This window comes from Mesoplodon densirostris, chromosome 6, assembly GCF_025265405.1.
Source record: "Mesoplodon densirostris isolate mMesDen1 chromosome 6, mMesDen1 primary haplotype, whole genome shotgun sequence".
Classification (NCBI taxonomy): domain Eukaryota; kingdom Metazoa; phylum Chordata; class Mammalia; order Artiodactyla; family Ziphiidae; genus Mesoplodon; species Mesoplodon densirostris.
The window spans coordinates 130,030,567-130,046,898 of record NC_082666.1 but is presented as its reverse complement, the minus strand read 5'-3'; the positions used below and the strand labels follow the sequence as shown (position 1 = coordinate 130,046,898).

The following is a 16,332-nucleotide window of genomic DNA, read 5'->3' as shown; positions in this document are numbered from 1 at the left end:
AGTGTCAACCACTGCGCCACCAGGGAAGCCCCAGTTCACCTTTTATACTTGGGTAGCCATCCATTGGTTTCTATTAAATTCTCCCTCATGGGCTTCCCTGGTGGCGCAGTGGTTGAGAGTCCACCTGCCGATGCAGGGGACATGGGTTTGAGCCCCAGTCCGGGAGGATCCCATGTGCCGCGGAGCGGCTGGGCCCGTGAGCCATGGCCGCTGAGCCTGAGCGTCCGGAGCTTGTGCTCCGCAACGGGAGAGGCCACGACAGTGAGAGGCCCGCGTATCGCAAAAAAAAAAAAAAAAAAAAAAAAACCCAAATTCTCCCTCATGAGATTTACTCCAGCTTGGATTTCGACTCTTTGATCCAGCCTATTACCAGGTGAACTAGTTTTACTCCAGCCGCGAGTTAGGGCAAAGTGGCGTGCACTCAGGCCCTCATCTAAGCTGTTGATCCCAAAGAACAAGGCCCAGAACCGAGCCCTCCATCCTATGATAGAGGAGACATTGGTCCATCGGGTGCAGTTACTCATCCAGATACAAATTCACCTAATGGTGAATTATCTTCTAGCCCACATTCCTCCAGCTTACCCATAGGAAAACAAAGGGGGATTTTCAAACATCTTGCTGAAAACCAGATGCACAATGTCTACATCATACCCGATACTCTGAAAATAATAGGAGACATGAGCATTGTACCCTGAGAAGTTGTGATCTTCAGTGCAACTTGACAATTCAAAGATGAGGGAGGTTAACTCCCAGGACGGGAGTACACACACCCCTGCAAAGAAGCTACATTTTCAGCAGTGTTGCCTTCCCATTCTGTTTCTGTGTGTCTAATCCAGCTGAAGTCACTTCGTCGTCACGTCCTTTTAACTTTTGCCATATCTGGGTACCTTAGCCATATCCCTGCTGGTTTCCATTTTACCTAACAGGCTGCACGGCTGCCACCCTCTGGTCACTAGTAAAAAGATTTCATCACAATCTATCTCAGGCTCTAACATATGGACAAAGACTTCCTGAACTGAATGCCTGTCAAGATCGAGATTGTCAAACTTTAAAGGATCTTGCTAATCGGAACTACACACATTTGAAAGTAGTATTTGCTAAGGAGGACAGCTCTTCCCTACTGAGCATGTGTGGGTCTGGAGCAGGACTGCTAGTTGGCTCGGCTAAGAAGGGGGTGAGGACCTTCCCTGGCGGTCCAGTGGTTAAGGCTCCACGCTTCCAGTGCAAGGGGTGAAGGTTCGATCCCCGGTCAGGGAACTGAGATCTCACATGTTGTGCAGCATGGCGAAAATATTTTTTAAAAAAAAAGAAGAAGAAGAAGAAGAAGAAGAAGACGGGGGTGAGACAGCTGAGGCTGAGAGCACAGGGGCTGGACCCTGAGGGACCTGGGATTTGAGTTCTGGCTCCGCGGTGGTCCTAGCTCTGGAATTATGGGAAACTTCCTTACTCTGTGCTTCTGTTTCCTCGTTTATCAAATGGCGATAATCACAGTATCTACCTTAGAAGATTATTGTGATGATGAAATAAAAGCTAAATGCACCTAGGACACGGCACTTAATAAGAGTTCAGTGAGTGTCAGCTATTACTCCTTAGGTGCCCGACAAACGTCTCCTGATTTGACTTTAGCTCTCCTAGTAAGTTTACATAGAGGAAACGATAGGCTGTCTAGTCGTCTTCCTATACTATTTTAGCTATTTAACTGTCGCTAAATATTAGAATGTAAATTCCACAGGAGCAGGGATTTTTCTCTGCTTTCTTTCACGCAGGATCCTCAGTACCTAAAATACGGCTTGGCACGTAGTAGGTGCTGAGTTAGCATTTGTTAAATAAACAGACGAACCTGGCTTCCTGTTTGTCCACATGCACTCTCTCTTCAGGTTGCTTATGTGGATGATGTAGATAAAATGAGAAAATCTGGGTAGAACATTTAACAGTACGAGGCACATAAATACATACTGGATAAATAGCAGCTATTATTATGTTGACGTGACTGCTGGCAGGTTTACTGAGGGGAGATGAACAGCTATGGACAGATGGAAACGAGATATGGAACAGATGGGTTTTCTCTACTCTTGGAGTTTTCAGTCTAGTGGGGAAGCAGACAGATTTTTAAATCGAATACATTAAGTGTACAGGATAATATGGGAACGGGACACTGGGCTCTACCCGGGTCAGAGAGGTACGCAAGGCTGCTCTGACCCAGTAGCTTTTCAATGGAGACCTAAAAGATGAGCAGGATTTAGGCAAGTGAAGAAAAGAATCCGAATAAGAATGGATATGTGTATTGGGTTGGCCAAAAAGTTCATTCAGTTTTAAGTAAAAATAAAAGACACGGGCTTCCCTGGTGGCGCAGTGGTTGAGGGAAAAAAAAAAAAAAAAGACACATTTTTCATTTTCCCCAAGAACTTTATTGAACAACGTATTCATTAACCAAATGAACTTTCTTTTTTTTTTCTTTTTTTTTTTTTTGCGGTACGCGGGCCTCTCACTGCTGCGGCCTCTCCCATTGCGTAGCACAGGCTCCAGACACACAGGCTCAGCGGCCATGGCTCACGGGCCCAGCTGCTCTGCGGCATGTGGGATCTTCCCAGACCGGGGCACAAACCCGCGTCCCCTGCATCGGCAGGCGGACTCTTAACCACTGCGCCACCAGGGAAGCCCAAATGAACTTTCTTTTATGTAATGTTGGCAGGAGTTTGGTTTATTTTTATTTATTTATTTACTTACTTATTTATTTTGGCTGTGCTGGGTCTTCATTGCAGCATGTGGGATCTTTAGTTGCAGCATGCAGACTCCTTAGTTGCGGCATGCAGGCTCTAGTTCCCCAACCAGGGATCGAACCCGGGTCCCCTGCATTGGGACCTCGAGGTCTTACCCACGAGACCACCAGGGAAGTCCCGCAAATGAACTTTTTGGCCAAACCAATATACGTAAAACTGAATCACTTTGCTGTACACCTGAAACTAACACAACATCATAATCAACTATACCCCAATATAAAATATAAATTAAGTAAAAAAAAAATTCCCAGATACAGGGATCGGCTTGTGCAAATGCCCTCGGGTAGGGAAGAGCTTGGTTTTCTTGGAAGAACGGAGAAGCCAGTTGAAGTGTCTGCGTGTGAGGGGAAATGATGAATTCTAAGGCCAGGGGCAGGCCTGCCTATACAAGACCTCGGGACCATGCTAAGAATTTAGCAAAGAGGCTGGGAAGTCTTTGAATGGTGTGAAGAGCAGAGATTTAACAAATCACAACCGATTCTGTAATGATCCGGGCCGCTCTGAGAACTGAGGGTATATTCATGCCCATCACTTGCCTGTAGCCCAGAAAACCAGCAATGGAGCAGAAGGCAGGTCTGCGGTGTCTCAGCGCACACACCGAGGGCTCTGTCGGTTGGGGCATCAGAAGCATTATTTCTGATTGGCCAAATTATCCACTGATGCAGGAAGACCAATTTTCTCCTCCTGTGAGGAACTGTACCTGTCCAAAATGGAAAAGGATAGGCAATCAGACTACTTTGTCCTTTTTATGCCTGTCAAGGTGTTACTCGCATTCTCCCAGGTGCCAACGGCAAAAATAGGCAGGAAAAAAACCACCTGATGTGTCTTTCTTCCAGAACTCAAAGGCCACTCATATATCCACCTGGTTCTTCTCCACGACCCTAGGAGGTGGGAAGGCGGATCTTTTTGTCCCTTATCTCATCCCTCCCTCCTCTTCCCACTCCATTCGTCTTGCAGATGGAAAACCGAAATCACCAGCAAACGAAGGGGCCATCAGAGATTCTTGTCAGAGATAAAACTAGGATTAAAACCTTGTCTCATAATTCCGAGCCTTCCTTCTCTCATATCCATACTAGAAACAAAAGGACATGAAGGCGATGTCTCTCACAAATGCATTTGTTGTCAATGTGAGTTACACAGAAATGAACGGTCAGCAGGAGGGAGTAACTCAACTCTCCCCACTTTACAGAGACGCTATCTTGAGGTCCAGCCTATACCCACCTACTTTCGGGGCATCTAAACCTGGCTGTCCCATAAACACCTACGACTCGTTATACCTGAACCAGAGATCATCCTCCCCGCCCCCAACCCTGCTCCTCTCCGCATTTCTCACCTCAACACTGCTTTTCCTCTAGTCCTCAACTCCCTCCACTCCCTCCACCTTAATCCCCACATCCCATCAATCACAACGCCCTGTGCATTCACCTCCTGAAAAAGCTTTCCAACCATGTCTCAGGTCACCCCCAACTCGTCCCCATTCCTGTTGCTTCCACCTCAGCTCAAATCTGGACCACTGCAGTAGCCTCCAGCTGTGCCTCCGGCTGTATCCCAAGTCCCCCACTCCCACCCCATCCTCCTCTCTGCCACTAGCATGAGGCACCCAAGACAAGGATCCTTAACTCCACTGTTTTAAATCCTCCAACCCCCATCCCGCACGCTTGCCTGAAAAGTCAAGCCTTAGCGTCGCACCCCAGTCTCTTCATGATGTGGAATTCATCTGTCACCCTCTGGAATCTTCCCCCTTGCTCCTTGGGCTTGGGCCACGCCAAGTGACCTGCTGGTCCCCTGCACATGATGGATGGAGCCCTCCATCACCTCTGACTCATCTCCTACCACTCTCCCTCACCTTGGCCTCCTCATGCTTCTCTAGCCCACACACCGCATCCCTGCTTAGGGCCTCTGCACTGGCTGTTGCCCCGCCTGGCACCTCTTCCTCCAGATACGTGCATGGACAATTCCCTTACCTTCTTCAAACATCACCTACTCAAATGTCACCTTCCCAGTGAGGTTTACCCTTGCCTCCCTATTTAAGTTTGCACACCAGCCCTTCCCTTGGCACTCCAGTTTCTCCGGACTACTTTGATTTTTTCCGTGTCACCTTTGAAGAGGCCATGGAAGCAATTACACTCATGGTTTATGGTCTGTGCCCTACTGCTGTACCCCCAACCCCATCTCTAAAATGTAAGCTCCAGAAGGGCAGGAATTTTTCTATTATTAAGGTTATTGATACATCCCAACCACCTAAAACAGTGCCTGACAGATAGTAAGCACCCTGTAGACTCTTGTTGAATAAATTGAATGCATAAATATACCTGTTAGTTCACATCTCTCTGTTCACACATTCTTCTTTATTCATCCTATTCCCCCGCAGCTACAATCTCATTGACACTTTCTGCTTCAAATATGTCTTGTTTACCTATTGGTCTCCCCCACTTCTTGGGCCAGAGGAGGCATCTTAGGTTATCTTTCTATGACTACTTCCTAACACACATCGGAAAATAAAAAGTGCTTAATAAATATTTGTTGAACTCAGATGCCCTGGATCATGCTGTATTTCAGGCAACATGTACAAACTTGGACCATCACTATACAGAAGAGCTCATTCCTGAACTAATTACTTTGGTTCCATAAATCTTTTGCTTAAACCAGGAGGTACTGATGTATCCATTCGGATAACTGGTCAAGGCAGGTGCCAATTTTTGCAAATTCTATTTCGCCAGTATTTCAGAAAATGCAATTTGGTCTTGAATAGCTGGTCTCAGACCAGATGGTTAGTACGTTCTGATTTTTAGAATTGGGGATGCTCCCTGACTGAAAATAAATTAACAGGAGAGCAGGCGTGGAATAACTATTACTTCGTTAGTTACTGCATGTAGGACATTGTGCCAGCAATTTTACATATATTAACTCATTTTATCCACAGCAAACTCGTGAAGCAGATATTATTATCTATATTTCACAAGTGGGGAAGCTGAGGTTCAGAGAATTAAGTAACCAACCAGGGTCATGTAACAGATGAGTGGTGTGACAGGAATGTGACCAAATTTCCTGTGGAATAAAGTCCTGGCCCCCTGCACTGTGCCGCCGTGTGGGTGTTTATTCTCAGGGTCATCTTCTTGTACGTTATGAACTCACCCACCTATTTTATTGTCTCTGCATCTTTTTTTTTGCGATACGCGGGCCTCTCACTGCTGTGGCCTCTCCCGTTGCGGAGCACAGGCTCCGGATGCGCAGGCTCAGCGGCCATGGCTCACGGGCCCAGCCGCTCCACGGCATGTGGGATCTTCCCGGACTGGGGCACGAACCCGTGTCCCCTGCATCGGCAGGCGGACTCTCAACCACTGTGCCACCAGGGAAGCCTTCTGCATCTTTGACGTTTGATTCTTTTACTACCCTGAACACAGTGGGTTATATTTTCTACAACATACCTGTTCTTTTAAATTTTGGACCCTACAGAAGTACAGACTCTAATAAAATTTACTGCTGGCCTGTGAATACCCTGGAGTGTCACACCAGCTTGCTTTGAAGAGGTGTCCCTCTCCAGGACCTACTTGAAAAGTCCCACCCAGACTTCACCCTGGGGACCGATTGGAATTTAGCCTGACCTGTTTGGTTACGAAGGGCTGTGCCATAATGCTGAATCTGAAGTTTTTCATTTCCTGCTCCAGGATGTCTAACTTTCTTAGGCAAAAACAAAACAGAGAAAAACAAGGGAGGAAGCAGTCAGGGAAGGCGGGAGGATGCAGGAGATACAGTTGGCGGCATTACTTTGTGAACACCCGGGGCACAGGCTCTGCCCTCCCTCTGGACTGAGCAGAGAAGAATCCAGGTAAAAGTGCCCTTTCAGGAGGGTTGTTAGGGAACAACAGACTTGCCAGAGGGCTCAGAACTCTATCCCAGAGGAGAAAACTCTATTTGGTTCTGTGCCAGCATATCTTGTCATGACGGAGGAGACTAAAGGAGAAAAGGGCTGTCGCAGTGCGTAGATGTCCATCCCAGTCTCCCAGTTCACCCCTCCCCTCCCTTACCCCTGGGTAACCATAAGTTTGTTTTCTACATCTGTGACTCTATTTCTGTTTTGTAAATAAGTTCATTTGTACCCTTTTTTTAGATTCCACATATAAGCGATATCATATGATATCTTTCTCTGTCTGACTTAATCAGTATGATCATCTCTAGGTCCATCCATGTTGCTGCAAATGGCATTATTTTGTCCTTTTTATGGCTGAGTAATATTCCACTGTATACACACTACTATATATAAAATAGAAAACTAATAAGAACCTACTTGTATTGCACAGAGAACTCTACTCAACACTCTATAATGGCCTATATGGGAAAAGATTCTAAAAAAGAGTGGATATGTGTATATTTATAACTGAATCACTTTGCTGTACACCTGAAACTAACACAACATTGTAAATCAACTAGACTCCAAGAAAAAAAATTTTAAAAGGGCTGGTGTAGGACAAGAGGCCACATTCACCAACGACGATGCGCCAGCCAGGAGAAGCATCAGTAACGACGTTTAGCAATCTAGAAGCTGAGCTGAGGAGAAATATAATGATGGCAATGTATGTAGCTCCCAAGGCCAAAGTGGAAAACGCATGTTTTGGGGACACTAAAGGTGCTTCCAGAAGGTTCCCCTTTAGGACCTGTTGGACATGCCAAAGACACGGAAGCTCAGTCCACAACCAGAGAGCAATCATCTATTAGTCCCCAGAATATGGTTGCTCATGTCTATTTGATGCCCTGTCATTCGTCACCAGTGAACTTTGGAAAAAAATGTTCATTCAATTTTATGGCTGGGAGAGGCTTCAGAGATGGATGCTATCCACCCCCTCATTTTACTGATGAAGCTTCTCAGACACAGATAGATGTGGGGAATTCTACTTTTCAACGTTTATGAGAACATGAAGTATAGTTACAGAAGAAACATTCTCTGGATGGTTCAGGATCGTGCTGAACCTGTCCTCCCACCCGACTGTCCCCACGAGCATACCTGGATCTTCCGGAGCGTGTATTTCAGCTGGAGATTTGGAAAAGTATGATCACTTTATGGCTTGGAAAATAACATTCGGAAAAATAAAATGTTCAGAAAATCTGGTTTGGCTTTTGCATCCGCGCTGAGGCGCACACACTGAGAAGGGAAGAGAATTAAAACATGTTCTACTCCTTTTTTCCTCATTTTTTAGTTTTTACAGAAATATGTGTTTGGGGAGCGAAACTGCGAGTCTATGGGGGGTCCCCACTTGAACTACTGACAAACGTGACAATAGGAAGAAATCTAGAGAGTTAAGAAGAAAAAGAAGTACCTGGATGTGGAACAGAGTGAAGTTTAGAATTTAGCAAGTCACATAGAATTATCACGAATGCAACAGCTTAAGGATGCTCTTTGGAAAGCTGATGGAAATATATTAGGCCTGTGTAGCTAAATTGCTAGAAAGTGGGGCAGGAGACAGAGTGGGAGGGATGCCGGGGAGGAGGGGGGTGGGAGGGCCAAGGAGCTGCTGCCTAGGGAGGCACCGCGGGGGCGTCTGTGGGATGGGATCTGTGACCTCAGCGTCACCATCAGCCCCAGGAGGGAAGAGGCGGGTGAGCTCAGGGCACAGCCTCCTCCTCCGGAATCAGCTGCCTCCCCCTGAAAGGAGAGCTCCTGCCAGCTGCCCTGGGGTCAAATGGCAGCCAGTGAAGCAGGGGATGAGGAAAATGGGCAGGAGAAGCCAGGAGCCCTCTCGTGGGTGAGGGAAGTGAAAGCCACAATGAACTTGGGAGACTTGAACGAGAGCAGAGGAGAGAAGGGAGCCTATGTATTAGATGTAGCTCTGTGTTTACACTGCAAGTGGGAACATGCAAACGAGGCTCGGGGCGCCTTCCTCCTTCCTTATTCTTCCTTCCTTCACGGGCACCCAACTATGCACACATCCGGGTCCGAAAGGACGTTAAATCTTGGTTAGCAACCAGTGTAACCCAGAAATGCTGACATGGGATGCCTAAAAGCTGAGTCTAATGGTCCTCAGTTAAAGAAAATAAGCAGACCCTCTAAATGTTTCCTAAGCTAAATAATAAAACATAACTTGTTCCTAAAATTTCAGCAGTGATCTGGGGATGTTTTGACATGGGATTGGCCCTTTTCTTTTTTAATGCATAGACACTCTAAGAGACAAAAGCATTTATTGCTAGTTAAGGCAAGATCCCTTTCTCGTAGCACTGGCTTCCTTCTCCCTGCTTGCACAATTCAAAGCAGTGTGTGTTAATGGAGGCTAGTCACATAATGGGCTTGCTCACCACTTAAACTCTGTGCCCCGCTAGCACCTTCATTCACAGAGCCGTTCTCTTTATCACACACTGAGCTAACAATGCCTCCCTCCACTTTACAAAAGGCAGGGAGAATTGCATCCCAGGGAGAGCAGCGATGCCGATAAAGGGGTCGGAAAAAGGCAGAAGCTCAAGAGTCAACAGATTTGAGCCTGTGCTTGGAGATTCTGCCTGTGCGCTGTGTACCCCCAGTCCCGAGTTCATCTGGGTTCCTGGTCCTCTGGTATTTGCCTTTCCCAGTGCAAGGGTAGGGAAGATGATGACTCTTCTGGTCCTCTGGGTGTGTGTGCGCGGCTGTGGTGGTGTCTACTGCGGACTAAATTACCATTTCTGTATGCATCCCTCTCCCCAGACAGCTAGATTAGTAGCTACTTGACAAGCAACCTCATGTACTTTTCATCTTCAAAACCCGAGCGTGTAACAAAATGCTTACCTCAGAGCAGGAAATGAATGGATTCTATTTTTTAAAAATCCATGAATGAATGAATTCTTTGTTTCTGGCTGAATCTGCTTGGAGGGCCCACGTTGCACCAACGGTTCCTAGGAAACCACATTCTGTGTGGCAACCCCACCTCCTGTTGTTTGATTTGGGAGGTGGTCTATTTTTTTCACACTCTGGTATATACTGAAGTACCAGCAGGGTTATTTTACTTCCTCTTTATATTTTGGGCTCCAAACATTCACCATGCATGATATCAGTCTTTTCTTTTCTTTCCAATCCCTGCAGGACAGAACATTATTCCATCCTGTGAGTAACAGCTGCATGGATTGCAACCCAGCAGAGAAGAAGATTTTCATGGCCAGATGTGACCCTCTCTCCGAGACTCAGCAGTGGATTTTTGAACATATTAATATGACTGTTTTAGAAAAATTTAACTACCATGCCAGCTCCTAGAAAGAGAAAAGGAAGGAAGAAACAGTGATTACCTACAGGTTATAAAAACTAAATTTTAGCCAGTCTCCGGGTCAAAGGAGTCAGGAATAACATTTCCTAGATCCAGGAAGTCTGGTTTAAAGACATGTAAATGCCATGTCCAAGTAGGTTGTCCCGAAGAACTTCCTGCACCTGAAGAACTTGGCTAAGAACCTCACCAGCTGCTTCTGAGAACTTGAGCAGTCCCCTTGCTGGCCAAGGGCAAAGATGATTTAGGGACTTTTGCAAACAACTGCTGAGTTAATGAATCCTAGCATTTCTCAGGTCAAATCCTGCAGTAGTGAGTAGCTATGAATGGATCCTCTTAAGTGGGTGGGTGGGGTGCAGGGGAAGGGCATGACCGCTCTGACAACCTGTCGCAGGTTGAGAACGGGCCATTCTCCGACTCGAATGGTTAAAGGTGCTGCAGATGATTCTAGAGAGCTCATACCATTCTGTATTCTTGTTTTATTTTGCAACAAGGGTGTGCTATCTAAGACTTAAATTACATCACGAAATGGACTTGGAGTGTCTCCACGCCTTCATTGACGTCTGCCATTTTCCTTTTACAGCAGAGGTAACTTACTGGTCCTAAAAGTTCATGCTCCATAAATTAGCTGAAGTTCTAATTCAGTGCCCTTGTATGAATCCAGCTGAAAAACAAACACGAAAAACTATGCTACCAAGTTACTCCAAAGAGAAAGATTTCACAGAAGCAGCAAAACCATGTAAGGTTTAAGGAGAGGAATTTCCCTAGGAAATCTATTTTTACTTTTCTATTATTTTTAGAATTTTAAAAGTCTGATGTTTGTCCAGTCATAGTTTTATTAAGGAAGGACATGGAGTGAGGTTGATGTAATTTGTTTAGGAGATTCTTAAATCCAAATAAATCTACACTCCAAGTGACGTGAAAATGGCTTAGTACACTTCAGTTATGCTTGATCAGTGCTGGGGACATAGAACTGGTTGGGTTTTGCTCTCGGCTGGGGTTTTTTTGTTTATTTGTTTTATATCGTAGGTATTAAGGATGCTTTAGTTTTCCTTGGAAGCACATTGAAGGAATTTCCATTAATAAAGTGCTTCTGACCCCATTTTCTATTAATGGGACAAGATTTCAGGGATGATTAAAAAACTAAATGGAACATTTAAATCCTTAAAAGAACGTTTTCTTTACTTTTCAATAACAATGGGGGTGGGGGAGGAATATACAGGGATGAGTATATAGAGGGAAGAATGATGTTTGTTTTATATATATATTTCTCAAGTTTTTTTCAGGTAGAACGAAGTTTTTATTTTGCTTTTGTTGTTTTCTTTCAACTTGCTTTTCATATTAATAAAAAATATATATATTGTCTTGGATATAAAAGCATTGACTTTTAGAACTGGGAAGACACTTAGAATCCAATCCCTTTGTTTTCACAGATGAATAGCAAAAGCCCAGAGGAGAGTGGTCCTAATTCCTGGCAGGGCGGATGGGTCTTCCAACGCCTGGTGTCCAGTGCTTTTCCTCCTGTGTTGCCTCTTCCGTTATCCAAGAAGGTTCTGGTTTCTACTCTGATTTAACTAGAAATGTTCAGTCCCTAGATGAGAATAATATGCCTGCCTGGGGATGCCCACAAGAGAAGCATTCACGTTCAGAAGCTTTACCACATGAAACCTCTTCGCGTAAATGTTCATGATTTTGTTCTCTCCTTCAAATCTAATCAAAATGTCCAGTTAAACTGCCCCGCTAATAGGTGGGGAAGAGTTATTTCATTATCTTTACTGATTTTTCAAGCATACTTTTGAAGAACTATTCTGTTTAAACTGACAGTCGCAGAGATTTTTGTGTGTGTGTAGGTCAAGCAGTCTTGAAGCTTTCAAGATGCATAGTGGAGAAAATCAATAGTGAGAAATTAACCTGTGTGCTGAACAATTCCAGAGAGTGGGTGAAGATTTATCTCAAGTGTTCAGAGAGCAATCTGGTTGTAGAATGAGATGAGCCTATAAAAATCCACATTATGTCACTAAACAGTTGACTGCTGTTTACAGTTCCACTGAAGAGCCAGCCCCAGGTTTTGCACCCTGGAAAGCCCAGATTTGCAATATGCGAGGGTGCTCTCATCCTGGGAATACCGCATCCTTTTGGTGTGACAACCAGGATCTGATCTCAGAGGGCCCTGTCTCTTACTTTGACTAGAAGGATGTAATTTAAAAAATTAAAATTAAAAAAATTTCAAGAGAAGCCTGAGACATGAAAGCCAAAATTAAAACCTCAAACTGCCAAGTAATTGTTAGATGTGTGCAAAGGGGGAACATCCAAACAGAATCAAACAAAGCCTCAGAATCTTCTCCCAGGCAGGGGGGCCTGGCACTGCAATAAACACGTCCAAGGAGGTTTCCCAGTACCACCAAAGCTGGGGGGGGGACCCTGCTTACTTGAAATACCGCTATGGCCATTCTGAAAAATAGAAAATTGCATATGTTTTTGCATTTATTCAGCAAAAGGACTGAACAGTCATCAGAGAGATTCTCTTTCCTGGAAAGAACACGATTTAGAAATGGAGCCTCAGAGTTCTGACCCGCCCTTTTATCAGAATGAGAAGAAAACTAGCAGAAAGTTCATCTGGCCCTGGAAATTGCTACTTCTCCAGAATAAGAAATGGTTTTGCCAGAAGTTAGAAAATAGTTAATTTTTCAAATCCTTTTTATGCATTTACTGAGAAAAGGCTGTGCTGGAAACCAGTTGTGAACTAATTGTGGGATTTATATGTGCTCCAAGGTTGGATTAATACCGTGGCAATAACAATGACTGGCTTCTAGGTCTACTGCTATTTAGTTTAAAACATTAACATGATCACACGACTGTTTTGAAATGTATTCATTATAACAGAGGCCTCAGTGTATAATGCAAGTTCCAGGATTATTTTGTGAATTGGTAACATAGAGCGTTATACAACAGATGTGTAACACGTAATGAAAATGGATTTACAGTCAATGAAAGACAGCATTAGGCCCATTCTGTTCACATTCTAGCAAAACACTTGACACGGTGTCCTTTAGGGGCAATTATATGTTTTTTAAAAAAGCAGCCGGGGACTTCCCTGGTGGCACAGTGGTTAAGACTCTGCACTCCCAATGCAGGGGGCCCGGGTTCAATCCCTGGTCAGGGAACTAGATCCCACATGCATGCCGCAACTAAGAGTTTGCATGCCATAGCTAAGGAAACCATGAGCTGCAACTAAGACCCAGCACAACCAAATAAATAAAAAAATTTTTTAAAGCAGCCAGAAAATAAAGGGCGTATAAATATCTCTTTTGTGCTTCTTGCCCTCACATGAAAAACTTCGACTTCAATTCCTTCATAATTCCAATAACTTCATTATCTCCACAATGAAGGAGCAAAAAGGAATCTTTTACTGGAAAGACTGGCATATAAACTTTATGTCAGACACATCAAAAGAGCCAAGGACACTCGGATGACAAAGCCGACTGTCCAGTGAGAAAAGGCCAGGCCCACCTCTGGGTGACATCACCCCTCTGAGGACCAGAACAGCACTGATGGGAAGGCTGGGACATTCCTCCTACTTTTGACTTCCCATCTGAAGTGTTAGAGACTCTCTCCCAGGAGTGGACAGCGCCCCAGCCTCCACATGCTGCCAGGTCACCTTATGCAGAATTTAGAGTCTTCCTAACAATATGAGGGTCTTGTGAACATTGATTTATCCCTGGGACCCCTTTAGGAATATCTCCTGAGGCCTCTTCCCCTGGCAGGGATATAAGGTGGAAATACACTTTCATAAGCAGCTGCTGGAGATAAAGAAAGAGGGCATTTAATTTAAATCCTGGGAGACAACACCTCAAAGGGAAAATATTTCTCTGTGATACCCTGAGATTCTGGGAGTAAATGCAAATGGCGAGAGGTCGTCTGTATCTCTAGACACGGGTGCCCATCACCCCCTGCATTCACTCCATCACCAGGTGCTGCCCTGGCCATCCTAAGTCTCACACGACACCACCAGCTGTAATTACTCTCCACGTGTGCCACCGTGGCAGGAACACTGAAGAGTGACAAGTGGCCAGTCCTCCCATGCCGCCGACGTTGGAAGATTGCTCTTTGATTTATGTCTGGAGCCTTTGTTGGAGGCCTGGGAGCTGTTTGCAACTCTATTTGGTAGACTTGACATTGGCTCGGAGCTTTTATCACAGTCACTCATCTCCGCGCTTGACACGTCAGGCTGGTGTGTCTGGTATCGCGGCTTCTCAGCAGACGACAGCTCAGGGACGTGTGTGATGCTTCAGAGAAACCTGGGGACATTTCTTCTGTCCCTCCGGCCTGAAGTGGCCCCCTTCAGCTCACCACAAGACAGCCCCCAGGGTCCCTAGAGTCTGCCACACCCCACGTGTGCCCAGGTCAACCTCAGTACAGAAAGGCTGGACATTGCAGAATCTTCTATCCTGACATCACTCACCTTGGGAAGGGTGAGCTTATTAGTTTGTAACTAAGTGACATAGGTCCTGGTTTACCAGGGACAGTCCTGGTTTCTGCCTGTGTAATTATCAACAGCGCCCCCTTTCACTCTTAAAAGTGTCCTAGTTTGGATAGCAAATTTTATGGTCACTCTATCTATAATCCACCTGCCTGTTTACTTGATAGTTCTCATACTTATGAAGGCCCAGAGTCTACAAGAAATCAGCTAGTCTCACCCCATCCCTTCACACAGGACCAGACGAAAACCAGTTCTATTTGGTGATTGTCTAACGCATTCACATGGTTCTTTACAAGTTGCCTCATGGAAGCTTTTTAATTAAGAGTTCTTACACCCATCTACATTGTTTTGTTGAATCAAGACGATTCTAGTTTAAATGGTTTTTTCATGATTTAAAAAATTGATTTGAAATTAACTAAATCACTTTCTACTTTTCCAAGCTGAAAACAGTAGATGCCCACCAGTAGCCATATTATTAATTCTCAATATTATGGTATAAGATAGAGATTGATAGATGATAGGTAGATAGACAGACAGATTCTATTTGCAATATTGCTTTTGTTTTTAAAGCGATTTTACATTTATCTCCTTCTGCCCTTGTAACCACCTCTGTGGTAGAGGATTATTACCATCCTTACAAAGAAAATGCAGGACTTGTGCCCAGGGCGTGTGCCTAGATCAAGGTCACACAACAAGTTCACAGCAGAGCTGGGATGAGAATCCAGGCCTGGATGCTGAGGCCTCAGTTTCTTCCAGTCTCCGTGGTGTCCACACCTCACAGTAGGGTCATTGGTTCATAGTCAAACCAAATACGAGAGGGCTTGAGCTACTTCACTGGTGGGAACAATCCTTCCTTGGGAGCCTCTGTTTTTAACCCTTAATTATATTTGTTCTTCTTCCCCTAAGCTTATTAAAGGGAGAACACCAAACTGCATTCAGGATTAGTCTCTCTTAATGAGATTTCCAGGGTACTTGGAAGAAGTGATCTATTAAAGCTATTGGCATAGCTCTGGAGGAGAAATCCTCAAGCAAATACTGTGCACTTGGGAGTATTAATGGGTTCAGCCCTCGGGGGCGGGGGGCAGCCAAAAAAATAAAATAAAATAAAATAAAAATAGATTGCTGGACCACCTTCCCACCCCCAGCCCAAGATTCTGATTCATTCAGTCCGGGGTAGAGCCCAGGAATTTACATTTCTAACAAGTTTCTAGGCAATGAGGATCCTGATGGTCTGGGATCCACCCTTTGGCTTAGATCAACAGTCTCACCATTTTGAAAATACCTTTTAAAGTTTTATTGTTGTTGAATGTGTTTAGAAACCACGTATTACTTTTAAAAGACCTCTCTTAGAAATGCTAAAATCCCAACTCATTCAAAATCCAAACTGAGTGTAACTCACTTCAATAAATATTTATTGCCAGAGGAAAGTTTCTCTTTTAAGGCTCTTCATTTTAAAAATTCTTTTAAATTGAGGTATGGTTGATTTACAGTGTTTCAGGTCTACAGCAAAGTGATTCAATTATACATATGTATGTGTGTGTGTGTGTGTGTGTGTACACACACAGATTCTTTTCCATTGTAGGTTATTACAAGATATTGAATATAGTTCCCCGTGCTATACAGTAGGTCCTTGTTGTTTATCTATCTTATATATAGTAGAGTGTATCTGTTAATCCCAAACCCCTAATTTTAAAGCTCTTTAAGTCAAGATCACAGAGCTGAAAGACCAAGAATAGGCAGTATTATGGTATCAACTAGGTCAAGGCCCCTACCATTAAGTGCTTGGCACTAAGCATCATATTAATAATTCAATTATTATTGTTCCTTCCTCCGTTAATGAGCTTCATGCTAC

The 16,332-nt window shown here is 44.5% G+C and overlaps 1 protein-coding gene across 1 annotated transcript in view; it reads left to right on the top strand.

Annotated features, from left to right (window-relative positions):
• GALNTL6 (polypeptide N-acetylgalactosaminyltransferase like 6) overlaps nt 1-9,993 on the top strand; it is a 1,098,474-nt gene extending 1,088,481 nt beyond the window's left edge. The window contains exon 12 of the mRNA XM_060101558.1: nt 9,826-9,993. Within this exon, the coding sequence (XP_059957541.1) occupies nt 9,826-9,993 (168 nt within the window). The remainder of the gene's footprint in view (nt 1-9,825) is intronic.
• The last annotated feature ends 6,339 nt before the right edge of the window (nt 9,994-16,332 follow it).